The sequence below is a fragment of the Leucoraja erinacea genome, chromosome 16 (genome assembly GCF_028641065.1).
Source record: "Leucoraja erinacea ecotype New England chromosome 16, Leri_hhj_1, whole genome shotgun sequence".
Classification (NCBI taxonomy): Eukaryota; Metazoa; Chordata; class Chondrichthyes; order Rajiformes; family Rajidae; genus Leucoraja; species Leucoraja erinaceus.
The window spans coordinates 2,814,700-2,831,142 of record NC_073392.1 but is presented as its reverse complement, the minus strand read 5'-3'; the positions used below and the strand labels follow the sequence as shown (position 1 = coordinate 2,831,142).

At 48.7% G+C, this 16,443-nt stretch overlaps 1 protein-coding gene across 1 annotated transcript in view; it reads left to right on the top strand.

Annotated features, from left to right (window-relative positions):
* Positions 1 to 16,443, top strand: part of dnah12 (dynein, axonemal, heavy chain 12) — a 136,509-nt gene that overhangs the window by 17,456 nt on the left and 102,610 nt on the right. Inside the window, exons 13-20 of the mRNA XM_055647536.1 lie at positions 1,603 to 1,738; positions 3,317 to 3,442; positions 4,588 to 4,722; positions 7,443 to 7,636; positions 8,769 to 9,015; positions 10,743 to 10,928; positions 12,140 to 12,340; positions 16,162 to 16,356. Coding sequence (XP_055503511.1) covers positions 1,603 to 1,738; positions 3,317 to 3,442; positions 4,588 to 4,722; positions 7,443 to 7,636; positions 8,769 to 9,015; positions 10,743 to 10,928; positions 12,140 to 12,340; positions 16,162 to 16,356 — 1,420 coding nt within the window. The remainder of the gene's footprint in view (positions 1 to 1,602; positions 1,739 to 3,316; positions 3,443 to 4,587; positions 4,723 to 7,442; positions 7,637 to 8,768; positions 9,016 to 10,742; positions 10,929 to 12,139; positions 12,341 to 16,161; positions 16,357 to 16,443) is intronic.

Sequence of the window (16,443 nt, the reverse complement as noted above, 5' to 3'; positions counted from 1 at the left end):
AAAAACATTGGCCATTTGCTTTAGGTCATTTTATCTCCACTTCCCTGGTTTTTCTTTGTCACTTGGTCCCTCATAAACATAGGCCATCTGCTTGATTGCCTTTTGCTTCAAAGATGTGACCAACTATGTCTCTCTTCCTCTATCACCTCCCCCCCCCATAAACATTGGTCATTTGCTTTATGGCATCTCACTTCAAAGATTTGACTAGCTATGTCTCTCTTCCTTGTTGTCACTTCCTCACTTGGGAGACAATGTTATGGTATTTATTATCCCACACACTGCAACCTTAGACAAGCCTAATTTGACACTAAATATAAACTGTAAGCTAGCCCTGAAACCTATTTTAATGTTTTTCTTATTTTTGTAACTTTATTCGGCTTCATCAACTACAGGCGACTAGTTTGTCGCCACGTGTTCGCCGGTGGTCGCTGTGAGTCGCGTAAAAAGTCGTAGCGTCTTTCTGGTCCCCGCTAAATTTTCAACACGTTGAAAAAAATTCGGCAACGGTGGGTTTGACGCCAATGAGCGTTGCTTGACTTCTGACGTAGGAGCTGTCGTAGGTTGTCGCCAGGAAGACGTAAGTTGCCGCCGGTTCTTCGGCGACCTGCCACGACTATGACAGTCGCCCGTAGTCGCCTTAAACATCGCCAAGTGGCACCGGCCCATAAATGCCATCCATGTTGAAAAAAATTGGTTCATGTTTCACAGGGGAGTTGAGAAAAATAATGAGTCCAACGCAAAAGAAAATGGAGGAAATGACCGAAAACCTAATCAAAGAAATGTCAACTTTGATTAAGGATGGCAGAAATGTAACAGCCTGGAGGAGAGGTGACGTTCCAGGTCGGGGCCCTTCTTCAGACTGAAGGATCCTATCCCAAAATGTCACCTATCCATGTTCTCCACAGATGCTGCCTGACCCGCTGAGTTACTCCAGCACTCTGTGAAACGTCACCTATCCGTGTTCTCCACAGATGCTGTCTGACCCGCTGAGTTACTCCAGCACTCTGTGAAACGTCACCTATCCATGTTCTCCACAGATGCTGCCTGACCCGCTGAGTTACTCCAGCACTCTGTGAAACGTAACCTATCCGTGTTCTCCACAGATGCTGCCTGACCCGCTGAGTTACTCCAGCACTCTGTGAAATGTCACCTATCCATGTTCTCCACAGATGCTGCCTGACCCGCTGAGTTACTCCAGCACTCTGTGAAACGTCACCTATCCATGTTCTCCACAGATGCTGCCTGACCCACTCAGTTATGGTGCAGCAGCATCTATGGAACTAAGGAAATAGGCAACGTTTCGGGCCGAAATCCTTCTGGAAATAGGCAACGTTTCGGGCCGAAACCCCAAAGGGTTTCGACCCGAAACGTTGCCTATTTCCTTAGCTCCATAGATGCTGCCTGACCCGCTGAGTTACTCCAGCACTCTGTGAAACGTCACCTATCCATGTTCACCTCAGATGCTGCCTGACCCGCTGAGTTACTCCAGCACTCTGTGTCTCTCTGGCATAAAATACGGAGTGACAGAGGAACCACCAAAGGTTTGGTTGGATAAGAAGTGGGCTCCGAGATGAGCGTTTAATTTGTGATTTCTTTGTGTAGAATTTGTCAGGAGTTTGAGAATATTGTTGACAAGGCTCTGAACATTCCCGAGGCCACGAAGGAAATGCTGGAGATGATAGACTACGTGAATGAAGCCAAGAGTAAAGGCATCGCGGCGTTGAATGAGAGAATTAAAGTAAGTAGTCAAATTCCTCTAAATGTTCCTGCGCCAGTTAGAGTGTGGAGTGGCGATCGATACGAAGCTGAGGTCGCGAATTGTCGGCACAACTGGCGCGGCCCATTTGAGTGGTGATATGAGCAAAAATTAGGCCATTCGGCCCATCAAGTCTACTCCGCCATTCAATCATGGCTGATCTATCTCTCCCTCCTAACAGCATTCTCCCCCTGTGGCTCAGGCCCTTGAGTCCTGGCAACACCCTCGTAAATCTTCTCTGCGTTCTTGCCAGCTTAATGACATCCCTCTTATCGCAGGGTGACCAAAGCCCAACCCAACGCTCCAAGTGCGGCCTCACCAATGTCTTGTACAACCGGGCAGAAGCAATGGGTGACGTTTCGGGTCGAGACCCTTCTTCAGACTGTCTGAGTTACTGCAGCTCTTTGTGTCTATTTTCTGGAGACACAGAATGCTGGAGTAACTCAGCGGGACAGGCAGCATCTCTCGAGGGAAGGAATGGGTGACGTTTCAGGTCCAGACCCTTCTTCGACCCGAAACATCTCCCAATCCTTCTCTCCAGAGATGCTGCCTGTCCCGCTGAGTTACTCCAGCATTTTGTGTCTACCTCCGGTGTAAACCAGCATCTGCAGTTCCTTTCTACACATCCCATACTTCTATACTCGGTGAAGGGCTGACTGATGGAGGCCAGTGTACCAGAAGACCTCTTTACCACCCTCTACTTGTGACAGCACTTCCAGCGCTCTGTACACCCCTACTCCAAGACTTCTCTGCTCTACAACTCTCCCCATGGCCCGACCATTCCCACCGAAGGTTGAGTGTAGTTTATTATAGAAACATAGAAATTAGGTGCAGGAGTAGGCCATTCGGCCCTTCGAGCCTGCACCGCCATTCAATATGATCATGGCTGATCATCCAACTCAGTATCCTGTACCTGCCTTCTCTCCATACCCTCTGATCCCCTTAGCCACAAGGGCCACATCTAACTCCCTCTTAAATATAGCCAATGAACTGGCCTCGACTACCCTCTGTGGCAGAGAGTTCCAGAGATTCACCGCTCTCTGTGTGAAAAAAGTTCTTCTCATCTCGGTTTTAAAGGATTTCCTCCTTATCCTTAAGCTGTGACCCCTTGTCCTGGACTTCCCCAACATCGGGAGCAATCTTTCTGCATCTAGCCTGTCCAACCCCTTAAGAATTTTGTAAGTTTCTATAAGATCCCCTCTCAATCTCCTAAATTCTAGAGAGTATAAACCAAGTCTATCCAGTCTTTCTTCATAGGACAGTCCTGACATCCGAGGAATCAGTCTGGTGAACCTTCTCTGCACTCCCTCTATGGCAATAATGTCCTTCCTCAGGTTTGGAGACCAAAACTGTACGCAATACTCCAGGTGTGGTCTCACCAAGACCCTGTACAACTGCAGTAGAACCTCCCTGCTCCTATACTCAAATCCTTTTGCTATGAAAAGCTAACATACCATTATCAGCTACTGTATAGCAAGGTACAGTGACAAGCCTTGTTGCGTGCTATCCACAGTTATGTCCTGCTACAGTGTGACTGTGTCATAAACATTTGTTTTACAGGAGCTTCACCTGAGACTGGAGTATCTGTTGGACGTTTATATATTCGATCAGACAGACCTCGATCTACATGTCACTGTTCTCTTGTGGCCCAAGAAGATCGTACCTATTTTTGATGAAAATGATGACGTGAGTCAGGGGTGGGGAACCTTGTTCTGTATCGGGGGCCGGGACGCATGTCCGTGAGTGGATGGCGGGCCACATCTATCACGTGTGTACACATGGATCCCGCCCCCGATGGCAGGCATCAAATCACGTGTTCACAGAAGGTAGACAACAATGCTGGAGGAACTCAGCGGGTGAGGCAGCTTCGCGCAATCCTTGCATGTCTCACCCGCTGAGTTCCTCCAGCATTTGTGTCCACCTTCGATTTTTCCCGCATCTGCAGTTCTTTGTTAAACGTGTTCACGGAAGGTGCGCGGCAGTGCTGGCGGCTTTGCGCAGGATGCGGCACGGTCAGATATTACGGGGAGAAAAAATCCGCCTGCGGGCCTTATCATTTGGGGTTACGGGCCGCATTCGGCCCAGGGGCCTTAGGTTGCCGACCGCTGATGTAAGTAATACAATGTAGAAACAAAGATGCTGCTCCCTTCCAAAGATAGACACAGAGTGCTGGAGTAACTCAGCGGGTCAGGCAGCATCTATGGAGCTAAGGAAATAGGCAACGTTTCGGACCGAAACCCGTAAGGATTTCGGCCCGAAACGTTGCCTATTTCCAGAAGGATTTCGGCCCGAAACGTTGCCTATTTCCTTAGCTCCATAGATGCTGCTGCACCATAACTGAGTGGGTCAGGCAGCATCTGTGGAGAACATGGATAGGTGACGTTTCACAGAGTGCTGGAGTGACTCAGCAGGTCAGGCAGCATCTGTGGAGAACATGGATAGGTGACGTTTCACAGAGTGCTGGAGTAACTCAGCGGATCAGGCAGCATCTGTGGAGAACATGGATAGGCGACGTTTCAGGTCGGAACCCTCCTTCAAACATCACTCATCCTTTTTCTCCAGAGATGCCGCCTGTCCCGCTGAGTTACTCCAGCACTTTGTATCCATCTTTGGCATAAACCAGCATCTGCAGTTCCTTCCTCCACATTGTGTTGTTGTGTGTTCTACACTCCGACTGTTCCTTTATGAATTAGACCAGGATACCTGTAAAATGGGGGCGCATCCAAAGTGTAAAATTATCTCACGAGATCTTATGTGGTGTATTAGTTAGTGAGACTATTTAGCGGTGTTTACGCGGTGAGTCTGAACGCTTTCTTTCTGTGATCTTGCAGCTGGTTGAGAAGGCAAAGCTGAAGGGCGAGACGGAGCTGCTGGCCAAGCGGGAGAAACTGATCGTGGAGCTGGAGAAACTGTCACACCGCTCGGAGGAATTTACCCAGTGCTCCGAACTTGACCTGATGCCCCAGGTTACAGCTCCACCTCCTATCCCAGTCCTGTTCAACGCCACAGTGGCAGTGGTTTACTGAACCAGTGGTTGATTCATTAGTGGCATTGCTCAATCCGCCGTGTGTTGATCAGTGCGGGTGTCGGGGGTTACGGGGAGAAGGCAGGAGAATGGGGTTAGGAGGGAGGGATAGATCAGCCACGATTGAATGGCGGAGTAGACTTGATGGGCCGAATGGCCTAAAGCCCCTGTCCCACTGTACGAGTTCTCCCTGTCCCACTGTATGAGGTAATTCACGAGTTCTCCAGAGTGTTTCCCCTGATTCGAACTCGGCGAATGCCCGTAGCGGGTCCGTAGGCATTCGTGGATGTCTCCCAGCGGCTCCTAATGGTCAACTACGAGTAAAAAGCAACAATTGTTTTCATCACGAGTATTTTTTTACTCGTGGACATTTTTTACAGGGATGAATAAACGTCACGCATTTACCGGATGCCCCGAGTACCTATCGCTACAAGACATCCACAAACTCCTACAGACCCGCTATGGATATTCTCCGAGTTCAAATCAGGGGAAAACTCGGGAGAACTCTTGAATTACCTTGTACAGTGGGACAGAGGCTTAATTCTACTCCTATCACTTTATGATCATTTATGATCTTAATGCAATAGTAACATTGGTAGATACAGTAGTGTTTGATTCAATAGTGGTATTAGTTGACTATCATGGTGTTTAACACAATAGATGTCACTTATAGTAGTGTGATTTTTGAATCTCACAGTATATACAGTAGTGTTTGATTCAATTGTGGTATTAGTTGACTATCATGGTGTTTAATGCAATAGATGTCACTTATAGTAGTGGATCATCACCTTGTGGTGGTGGAGAAGCTCGTGTGGACCTGAGATCCTGAGAGCGATGCCATCTGGAGCGATGCTCCTGGTAGGGCCACCCATGGCGGTAAGGTCGAGGGGGAGGTCCCTGACAAAGAGCGATCCAACCAAGACCTCAACGGTGGAACAGGCGGAGGACGATGGCTGACCTTAGTGGAGCTAACGTCACAACGGCTGGGAAGGCGGATGAAGGCTGCAGCAGAAAAGGGTCTCCGGTCGTCTTGGACTCCATGCCACTGGACCCTGACCCAGATCTGTCAAGGACCGTGTGGTGGCTGTCTGTGCACTAGTCTCCCCATGTTAAACAAAGTCACGGGGCACAGGCGTCCTCCATGAGAGGACAGTCAGACTCGCCGCCGATGAGCGACCGCTGATGAGTGTTTCATTCAACAGTGGCGTTAATTTATAGCAGTGTTTTATTCAAATAGTGGTCTTGTTGATGTGATGTTCGGTGGACCCGTGTGGTGTGGGAGGACCTGTTGCTCCTCCTGTGCGGCAGGTGGCGCTGCACAGGACAAAGGGAGATGTTGTGTAGAGAGTACAACAGTGTGAGTGTGCTGTCTGTATGGAGTTTGCACGTTCTCTTGCTGCCAGCATTGAGTTACTCTAATCAAGACTTCTGTTGTACCTTGAAGGCTCTCAAGTTTTATACAGACATAGAACAAGAACACAAAAGTTGATTACAGTAGTATTTAATGCAATAGTTACATTAGATTATTACTGAAGTGTTTCGTTCAATACTGACATTAGATTATTACAGTAGTGTTTCACATTTCAAATGTTTAAATTTCACACAGAGAGATGTGAGTCTGTGGAATTCTCTGCCTCAGAGGGCGGTGGAGGCTAATTCTCTGGATACTTTCAAGAGAGAGCTAGATAGGGCTGTTGAAGATAGCAGAGTCAGGGGAGATAAGATTATTAAGGGTTTGGACACGCTAGAGGCAGGAAACACGTTCCCGATGTTGGGGGAGTCCAGAACCAGGGGCCACAGTTTAAGAATAAGGGGTAAGCCATTTAGAACGGAGACGAGGAAACACTTTTTCCACACAGAGAGTTGTGAGTCGGTGGAATTCTCTGCCTCAGAGGGCGGTGGAGGCTAATTCTCTGGATACTTTTAAGAAAGAGCTAGATAGGGCTCTTAAAGATAGCGGAGTCAGGGGGTATGGGGAGAAGGCAGGAACGGGGTATTGATTGTGGATGATCAGCCATGATCACATTGAATGGCGTGGTGGTGGCTCGAAGGGCCGAATTGCCTACTCCTGCACCTGTTGTCTATTGTCTTGATTAATTCAATACTGACATTAGATTATTACAGTAGTGTTTCATTCAATAGTGGTAATAGTTTATTAGAGGTTGAGGGGAGTATATAAAATAATGAGAGGCATAGATAGGGTGGACTATCAATATTTCTGATGGAAAAGTCAAAGACTAGAGGCATAGCTTTAAGGCAAGGGAGGCAAAGCTTAAAGGAGATGTGCAGGGGGTGAATTCCTGCAACAAGCTCTTGTAAGGCCATAGGTAGACATAAATGCTGGAGAAACTCAGCGGGTGAGGCAGCATCTATGGAGAGAAGGAAGAGGTGATGTTTCAGGTTGAGACCCTTCTTCAGACTGAAGGAATAGGTGACGTTTTGGGTCGAGACCCTTCCGGGTCTCGACCCAAAACGTCGCCTATTCCTTCGCTCCATAGATGCTGCCTCACCCGCTGAGTTTCTCCAGCATTTTTGTCTACCTTCGACTTTTCCAGCATCTGCAGTTCATTCTTCAACATCTCGTAATACCATGCTATGATGTTTAAAACGCAATTGCCATTTTTTAATTGTAGTTTTCACAACGTATCCTTCTGCTTGCAGTACGTGAATGATGTACGGACGGTCCAGAAGAGGCTGCAAGATGCAGAGGAGTTAATCGAATACATCAACAGTGAAGAGGTCCTGTACAAGTGGGACTTGACCACCTATCCACTGGCTGATATCATCAAAGTCAACACTGAGCCCTTCCAGAAACTCTTTGCTCTGGTTCTCAAATGGCAACGCAGCGAAAAGAAGTAAATAGAGTCCAGAGGGTGATCACGATCGTGAGATAACGATATTTAGTTCAGAGATGCAGCGCGGAAACAGGCCCTTCGGCCCACCTAGTCCGTGCCGACCAGCGATCCCCGCACATTAACGCTATCCTTTCTGTGCTGTATCTCTAAACTAAATTAAACTAGACTAAACTGATGGGAGAGGGAAGATGAAGGATTGACCGGGGTTAGTGTTGGTACAGGTAGGCTTTTAGATTGGCACATGGATATGGAGGGGAGATCGGGGGGGGGAATATGGGGGGGGGGGGGGGGGGACTCTGCGTGAGGGGGGGAGGGGGGGGGGGGATGGGGATGGAGGGAGAGGCAGTCGGGCCCAGGAAAGACAGAGGGGGACAGAAGAAATTTACTTAAAATTGGAGAATTCAATGTTTAGAGATTCAGTTGTGTTGTGAACTTGTACACTCTGGAGTTTAGAAGGATGAGAGGGGATCTTATTGAAACATATAAGATTATTAAGGGATTGGACACGCTAGAGGCAGGAAACATGTTCCCGATGTTGGGGGAGTCCAGAACCGGGGGCCACAGTTTAAGAATAAGGGGCAAGCCATTTTGAAAGGAGACGAGGAAACACTTTTTCTCACAGAGAGTGGTGAGTCTGTGGAATTCTCTGCCTCAGTGGAGGCCGGTTCTCTGGATACTTTCAAGAGAGAGCTAGATAGGGCTCTTAAAGATAATGGAGTCAGGGGATATGGGGAGAAGGCAGGAACGGGGTACTGACTGGGGATGATCAGCCATGATCACGTTGAATGGCGGTGCTGGCTGGAAGGGTCGAATGGCCTACTCCTGCACCTATTGTCTATTGTCCGATGTCTATCCAAGCGGAATACGAGGTGCTGCTACTCCAGTTTGCGTGTGGCTTCACTCTGGCAATGTAGGAGACGGGAGGTTCAGTGTGGGAATGGGGAGAGGGGGTTAAAGTGCTCGGCAACCAGGAGATTCAACGGGCCTTGGCGGGCCGAGTGCTCGTCCTTGGCGAAGTGGCACACGAGCTTGTGGTTCCATCCAACCGGTTAATGGCGCCGATGTGCGGCGTGTACGAGTATCGATCCGCCGGACCTTAACCTCGGCGCGTTTCTCCCCACTCCCCCCCCAGATGGATGGACGGCTCATTCCTCGACCTGAACGGAGAAAGCCTGGAGGCGGAGGTCGACGAGTTCTTCCGCGAGGTTTACAAGATGCTGAAGTACTTCCGGCAGAAGGAAAAGAAGGCCGAGCTGGAGAAGAAGAAGGTAGCCCCCCGCAGGCGGGTGGTGGCCGAGGAGGAGGTGGCCGAGGAGAAGAAGGAGAACGCCACCATGGCCATGTGTGACGTGGTCCTGTCCCAAATCAGGGACTTCAAGGTAGAAGCTCATCTTTCATTTAGGCTGAGGGAAGCAGGAGAATGGGGTTAGGAGGGAGAGATAGATCAGTCATGCTTGAATGGTGGAGTAGACTCAATGGGCCGAATGGCCAAATTTCACTCCTATTCCTTATGACCTTATTTGAGCAGAATTGGGCCATTCGGCCCATCAAGTCTACTCCACCATTCAATCATGGCTGATCTATCTCCCCCTCCTAACCCCATTCTACTGCCTTCTCCCCGTAACCCCTGACACCCGTACTAATCAAGTATCTATCTATCTCTGTTTTAAAAATATCCACTGACTTGGCCTCCACCGCCGTCTGTGGCAAAGAATTCCACAGATTCACCACCCTCTGACTAAAGAAATTCCTCCTCATCTCTTTTATAAAAGGTTTGTCCTTTAATTCTGAGGCTGTGACCTCTGGTCCTAGACTCTCCCACTAGTGGAAACATCCTCTCCACATCCACTCTATCCAGGCCGTTCACTATTCGGTAAGTTTCATTGAGGCCCCCCCTCATCCTTCTAAACTCCAGGAAGAACAGCCTTCAAAATAATTGTGATTTAAAAATAACATTCCGACATATTAAATTTCCCACTGGGTCCTGCCCTCCCATCTACCTCATTGTAGACCATCGGCCTATCTTCAATCGGACTTTACTGGACTTCATCTTGCACTAGATGTTATTTCCTTTCTCCTGTATCTGTGTGCTGTGGACAGCTCGATTGACAGTAACCTAAACTTTACAAAAAGGTTTTCACTATTCGATGAGTTTCAATGAGGTCCCCCCCTCATTCTTCCAAACTCCAGCGAGTACAGGCCTAGTGCCGTCAAAGAAACATAGAAACATAGAAAATAGGTTGCAGGAGGAGGCCATTCGGCCCTTCGAGCCAGCACCGCCATTCATTGTGATCATGGCTGATCGTCCCCAATCAATAACCCGTGCCTGCCTTCTCCCCATATCCCTTGACTCCACTAGCCCCTAGAGCTCTATCTAACTCTCTCTTAAATCCATCCAGTGACTTGGCCTCCACTGCCCTCTGTGGCAGGGAATTCCACAAATTCACAACTCTCTGGGTGAAAAAGTTTTTTCTCACCTCAGTCTTAAATGACCTCCCCTTGATTCTAAGACTGTGGCCCCTGGTTCTGGACTCGCCCAACATTGGGACCATTTTTCCTGCATCTAGCTTATGACCTTATTTGTCCTTTTATAATTTTATATGTTCCTATAAGAGCCCCCCCTCATACAATAATAAAAGTGATAAAAAATAACATTGCGATTTTAATTATCCAAACTGACTCGTTGAGTTACTCCAGCAAATTGTGCCTTCATTTATATACCATATATTTATATTCCGACATGTTAAATATCCCACTTGGTGCTGACCTCCTATCTGTCTCATTGGAGACCCCCGGCCTATCTGTCTCATTGAAGACTCCCGGACGTTACTGGGCGTTATCTTGCACTGAATGTTATTCCCTTTATCATGTATCTGTACACAGTGGACGGCTCGCTTGTAATCCTGTGTAGTCTTTCCACCGACTGGTCAGCACGCACCTCGGACACGTGACAATAAAATAAACGCAAACTAAACTACATGGATAGACACAAATTGCTGGAGCAACTCAGCGGGACAGGCAGCAGCGTCTCTGGAGAGAAGGAACGGGTGACGTTTCGGGTCGAGACTCCATGGCTGATTGGTTTTGACTTTGTTGTATCTTCTAGGAAGTTGTTCCCATTGTGTCCATACTGTGCAACCCGGGAATGAGACCCCGCCACTGGTCGCAGATGTCCGAGGTGGTGGGATATGACTTAACCCCAGACTCGGGCACCACTCTGAGGAAAATGCTCAGGTTGAATCTCACTCCCTTCTTGGAGAAGTTTGAAGAGACCAGTGCTGCGGCCAGCAAGGTAAATGTAGACTTGTATTGTGTGCAACCAATGAATGAATGAATGAATACGTTTGTTGGCCAAGTATAGTCACATACAAGGAATTTGCCTTGATGCTCCGCTCGCAAGTAATAACACGACATACACTGAACAATTAAGAATGACACATAAAACATTAAAGCATTAAGAATAAAACATTCCAGTTTAAAGATGCGAATGAAATAAAATAGCAGAGCAAAAGGAGGCTACAGACTTGGAGCGGCTGGGCTTGTACACTCTGGAGTTTAGAAGGATGAGAGGCTATCTTATTTGAAACATATAAGATTATTAATGTTGGATGATCAGCCACTGAGTTGGATGATCAGCCATGATCATATTGAATGGCGGTGCAGGCTCGAAGGGCCGAATGGCATACTCCTGCACCTAATTTCTATGTTTCTATGTCTATGTCTATTAAGGGTTTGGACACTCTAGAGGCAGGAAACATGTTCCCGATGTTGGGGGAGTCCAGAACCAGGGGCCACAGTTTAAGAATAAGGGGTAAGCCATTTAGAACGGAGATGAGGAAACACTTTTTCACACAGAGAGTTGTGAGTCTGTGGAATTCTCTGCCTCAGAGGGCGGTGGAGGCCGGTTCTTTGGAAACTTTCAAGAGGGAGCTAGATAGGGCTCTTAAAGATAGCGGAGTCAGGGGATATGGGGAGAAGGCAGGAATGGGCTACTGATTGGGGATGAGCAGCCATGATCACATTGAATGGCCGGTGCTGGCTCGAAGGGCCGAATGGCCTACTCCTGCACCTACTCCTGCTCTTGGCCCCTGGTTCTGGACTCCCCCAACATCGGGAAGTATCCAGAGAACCTGCCTCCACCGCCCTCTGAGGCAGAGAATTCCACAGACTCACCACTCTCTGTGAGAAAAAGTGTTTCCTCGTCTCCGTTCTAAATGGCTTACTCCTTATTCTTAAACTGTGTGTGGCCCCTGGTTCTGGACTCCCCCAACATCGGGAACATGTTTCCTGCCTCGTGTGTGTCCAAACCCTTAACAATCTTATATGTTTCAAGTTTTGAGTGCTGCAGTAACTGAGCGGGGCAGGTAGCATCTCTGGAGAGAAGGAATGGGTGACATTTCAGGTCGGGACCCTTCTTCAGACCAAGTACTCATGCCGATAAAGTATCTATCAACCAATCGATCGATATTGATCAACAAAGTAAAAACGTTATTCTGTGTTTAGGAATTCTCGTTGGAAAAGGCCATGCACACCATGGATGAGGCGTGGGAGTCCATCAGCTTCAATACAAGTTTGTATCGAGATTCCGGTGTCTCCATCCTGTCGGCTGTGGACGAGATTCAAACCATCCTCGATGACCAAATCATCAAGACCCAGACGATGAGGGGGTCACCATTCTGTAAACCTTTTGAAGATAAAATCAAGGTGGGTGTAGGTTGCAAACAGTAGAAATCCCAGGTAAATTAAAGTGAACCCCCTCCCCCACTTGTATCTACCTATCACTTGTCACTGCCCTGCCTCTCTTCCAGCTTCAGCCCCGCCCCCACCACAACAGGTGTAGCTGGGACGATGGCCAGTGTGGGCAAGATGGGCCGAAGGGCCTGTTTCCTCGCTGGGTCAATCTAATCAGTCTGAAGAAGGGTCCCGACCCGAAACGTCACCTATCCGTGTTCTCCACAGATGCTGCCTGACCCGCTGAGTTACTCCAGCACTCTGTGAAACGTCACCTATCCATATTCTCCACAGATGCTGCCTGACCCGCTGAGTTACTCCAGCACTCTGTGAAACGTCACCTATCCATATTCTCCACAGATGCTGCCTGACCCGCTGAGTTACTCCAGCACTCTGTGAAACGTCACCTATCCATATTCTCCACAGATGCTGCCTGACCTGCTGAGTTACTCCAGCACTCTGTGAAACGTCACCTATCCATGTTCTCCACAGATGCTGCCTGACCCACTCAGTTATGGTGCAGCAGCATCTATGGAGCTAAGGAAATAGGCAACGTTTCGGGCCGAAATCCTTCTGGAAATAGGCAACGTTTCGGGCCGAAACCCGGAAGGGTTTCGGCCCGAAACGTTGCCTATTTCCTTAGCTCCATAGATGCTGCTGCACCCGCTGAGTTACTCCAGCACTCTGTGAAACGTCACCTATCCATGTTCTCCACAGATGCTGCCTGACCCGCTGAGTTACTCCAGCACTCTGTGAAACGTCACCTATCCGTGTTCTCCACAGATGCTGCCTGACCCGCTGAGTTACTCCAGCACTCTGTGTCGATCCTTGCTATAAACCGTCAACAGCAGTTCACTCCCACTTCATTTTTATGGCACCAGCGAACATTTGAATCGGATTATAAAGAGATAGTTGCATGGCCTGTATTTTTAATCAGCTGTATGTACAACATTTTGACCTCAACGGACATTTCTTCCGTGTTATTTGATGCTCTAAAGCGATGGATGAACAGTGGGCAATGAATGAACATTCATCAAAGTTTAGTTTAGTTGAGAGATACAGCGTGGAAACAGGCCCTTCGGCCCATCGAGTCTACACTGACCAGCTTCTTCTTCTTCTTCTTCTTGCGAATGAAACATAAACCAAAGGAATAGTTAGATCTCAAGCCGGGTGGGTGTTGAGCAGCCAGGTTGTTGTCTCTGTTGGTGCCAATGTCTGCCAGGCCCTGACACAGCTCCATGTGGGCGGCACGACTCACGTCGCAGCGGCCTCTGCAGTCCGTCTGTCTTTTTGTTATTTTTTGTCCCGTTTTAATGTAGTTTTTATTTTTTTGATGGGGTATGTGTGTGTGTGTGTGTGTGTGCGTGTGTGTGTGTGTGTGTGTGTGTGTGTGTGTGTGTGTGTGTGTGTGTGTGTGTGTGTGTGTGTGTGTGTGTGTGTGTGTGTGTGTGTGGGAGAGTGTTTGGGGGGGAGTGTGTGTGTGTGTGTGGGTGGTGGGGTGTGTGTGTGTGTGTGTGGGGGGGGTGGGTGGGGGTGGGGGGGAACTTTTAAAATTTTTCCCCTGCACGGAGAACCCGACTTTTCCCTATCGGGTGTCCGTTGTCGTTGGGGCTGCAACGTGGAGCGGCCTCCAGCAGGAATGTCCTGGGGCTCCAGTCGCGGAGCTGCGGACCTACTCACCATCACCGAGCTGGCCGAGTCCGGAGCGGGAGGAGCGGTGGTGGCGCGCTGCTGCGACCCGACCTGGAGCGGGGCCTTGCATCATCGCCCGGCGTGGCTTCAACGGCTGCGGGACTTTGCCAGCGCCCGCCCGGGGTTCCAACAACAAGACCCGGAGCGCGGCCTTGCATCACCCGGCGCGGCGTTAATGGCCGCGGGTCAATTGTTATCGCCCGCCGGGGGCTCTGACTTTGACTCTGGCATCGGGGGGAGAGGGAAGTGCAGGGGAGAGATACGTTTTTTTTGCCTTCCATCACAGCGAGGTGGAGATGCGCTGTGATGGATGTCTGTGTAAATTGTGTTGTGTCTTGGGTCTTTTTTTTCTTGTATGTATGACTGCAGAAACAACATTTCACTTGAGCCTCTATGAGGTTCAAGTGACAAATAAATTGTATTGTATTGTATTGTTGTATTGTATGTGGTGGGTGGTAGAGCGGGCACCCAGAGATGACATGGTTGGCTGTCTGTTGTTCTGCTCCACATTCACAGGCTGGGCTCTGGCGGAGGGAGCCCCCATCTCCACACGCTGGCATTGAAACGCCCAACTCCAGTACCAAGTCTGTTTAGCTTCACCATTGCTCCTCTAGGGAGGTCACACCCTGGACAGCTTTTATCTGGTGAAGAGAAGTAGCTGAGATGAGGTTGCCTTCCACTCCTGTTGACCAGCGATCCCTGCACACTTACTATATCCTGCACACACTAAGGACAATTTACAGTTATGCCAAGTCAATTAACCTGCAAACCTTCCACGCTGTATCTCTAAACAATAATAATAATAATATAGAAACATAGAAACATAGAAATTAGGTGCAGGAGTAGGCCATTCGGCCCTTCGAGCCTGCACCGCCATTCAATATGATCATGGCGGATCATCCAACTCAGTATCCCGTACATGCCTTCTCTCCATACCCTCTGATCCCCTTAGCCACAAGGGCCACATCTAACTCCCTCTTAAATATAGACAATGAACTGGCCTCGACTACCCTCTGTGGCAGAGAGTTCCAGAGATTCACCACTCTCTGTGTGAAAAAAGTTCTTCTCATCTCGGTTTTAAAGGATTTCCCCTCTATCCTTAAGCTGTGACCCCTTGTCCTGGACTTCCCTAACATCAGGAACAATCTTCCTGCATCTAGCCTGTCCAACCCCTTAAGAATTTTGTAAGTTTCTATAAGATCCCCTCTCAATCTCTTAAATTCTAGAGAGTATAAACCAAGTCTATCCAGTCTTTCTTCATAAGACAGTCCTGACATCCCAGAAATCAGTCTGGTGAACCGTCTCTGCACTCCCTCTATGGCAATAATGTCCTTCCTCAGATTTGGAGACCAAAACTGTACGCAATACTCCAGGTGTGGTCTCACCAAGACCCTGTACAACTGCAGTAGAACCTCCCTGCTCCTATACTCAAATCCTTTTGCAATGAAAGCTAACATACCATTCGCTTTCTTTACTGCCTGCTGCACCTGCATGCCTACCTTCAATGACTGGTGTACCATGACACCCAGGTCTCGCTGCATCTCCCCCCCTTCCCAATCGGCCACCAGTTAAATAATAGTCTGCTTTCCCGTTTTTGCCACCAAAATGGATAACCTCACATTTATCCACATTATACTCCATCTGCCAAACATTTGCCCACTCACCCAGCCTATCCAAGTCACCTTGCAGTCTCCTAGCATCCTCCTCACAGCTAACACTGCCCCCCAGCTTAGTGTCATCCGCAAACTTGGAGATATTGCCTTCAATTCCCTCATCCAGATCATTAATATATATTGTAAATAGCTGGGGTCCCAGCACTGAGCCTTGCGGTACCCCACATATATTTTATTGTCATTGCACAGAGGTGCAACGAGATTTGGTACGCAGCTTCCATCCGATGTCATAACTTAAACAACTAAAATTTATATACCCAGAGAAAGATGAATTATTTAAAAAAAAAAGTCAAACAGTAAAGCAGTTTAATGTGCAAATAGGCCTGTGCCGGGTCTATGAGCGGCAGACCAGACTAGACTAGACTAAACAGACAATCGCGGTGCATTTATTGCAACATAACATCACTGCTCTCTGCTTGTGTGGTCTAGCTCTGGGAGGAGCGGCTGATCAACATCCAGGAGACCATCGATGAATGGCTGAAGGTCCAGGCACAGTGGCTCTACCTCGACCCCATCTTCTCCTCCGAGGACATCATGCAGCAGATGCCCGAGGAGGGCCGGCTCTTCCAGACGGTCGACAGGAACTGGAAGGACATCATGAGACACTGCGTGAAAAACCCCAAGGTACGTACGCAAGCAAATCAGCGCCTGATTAGTACGGGAGTCAGGGGTCACGGGGAGAAGGCAGGGGAATGGGGTATGGAGGGTGAG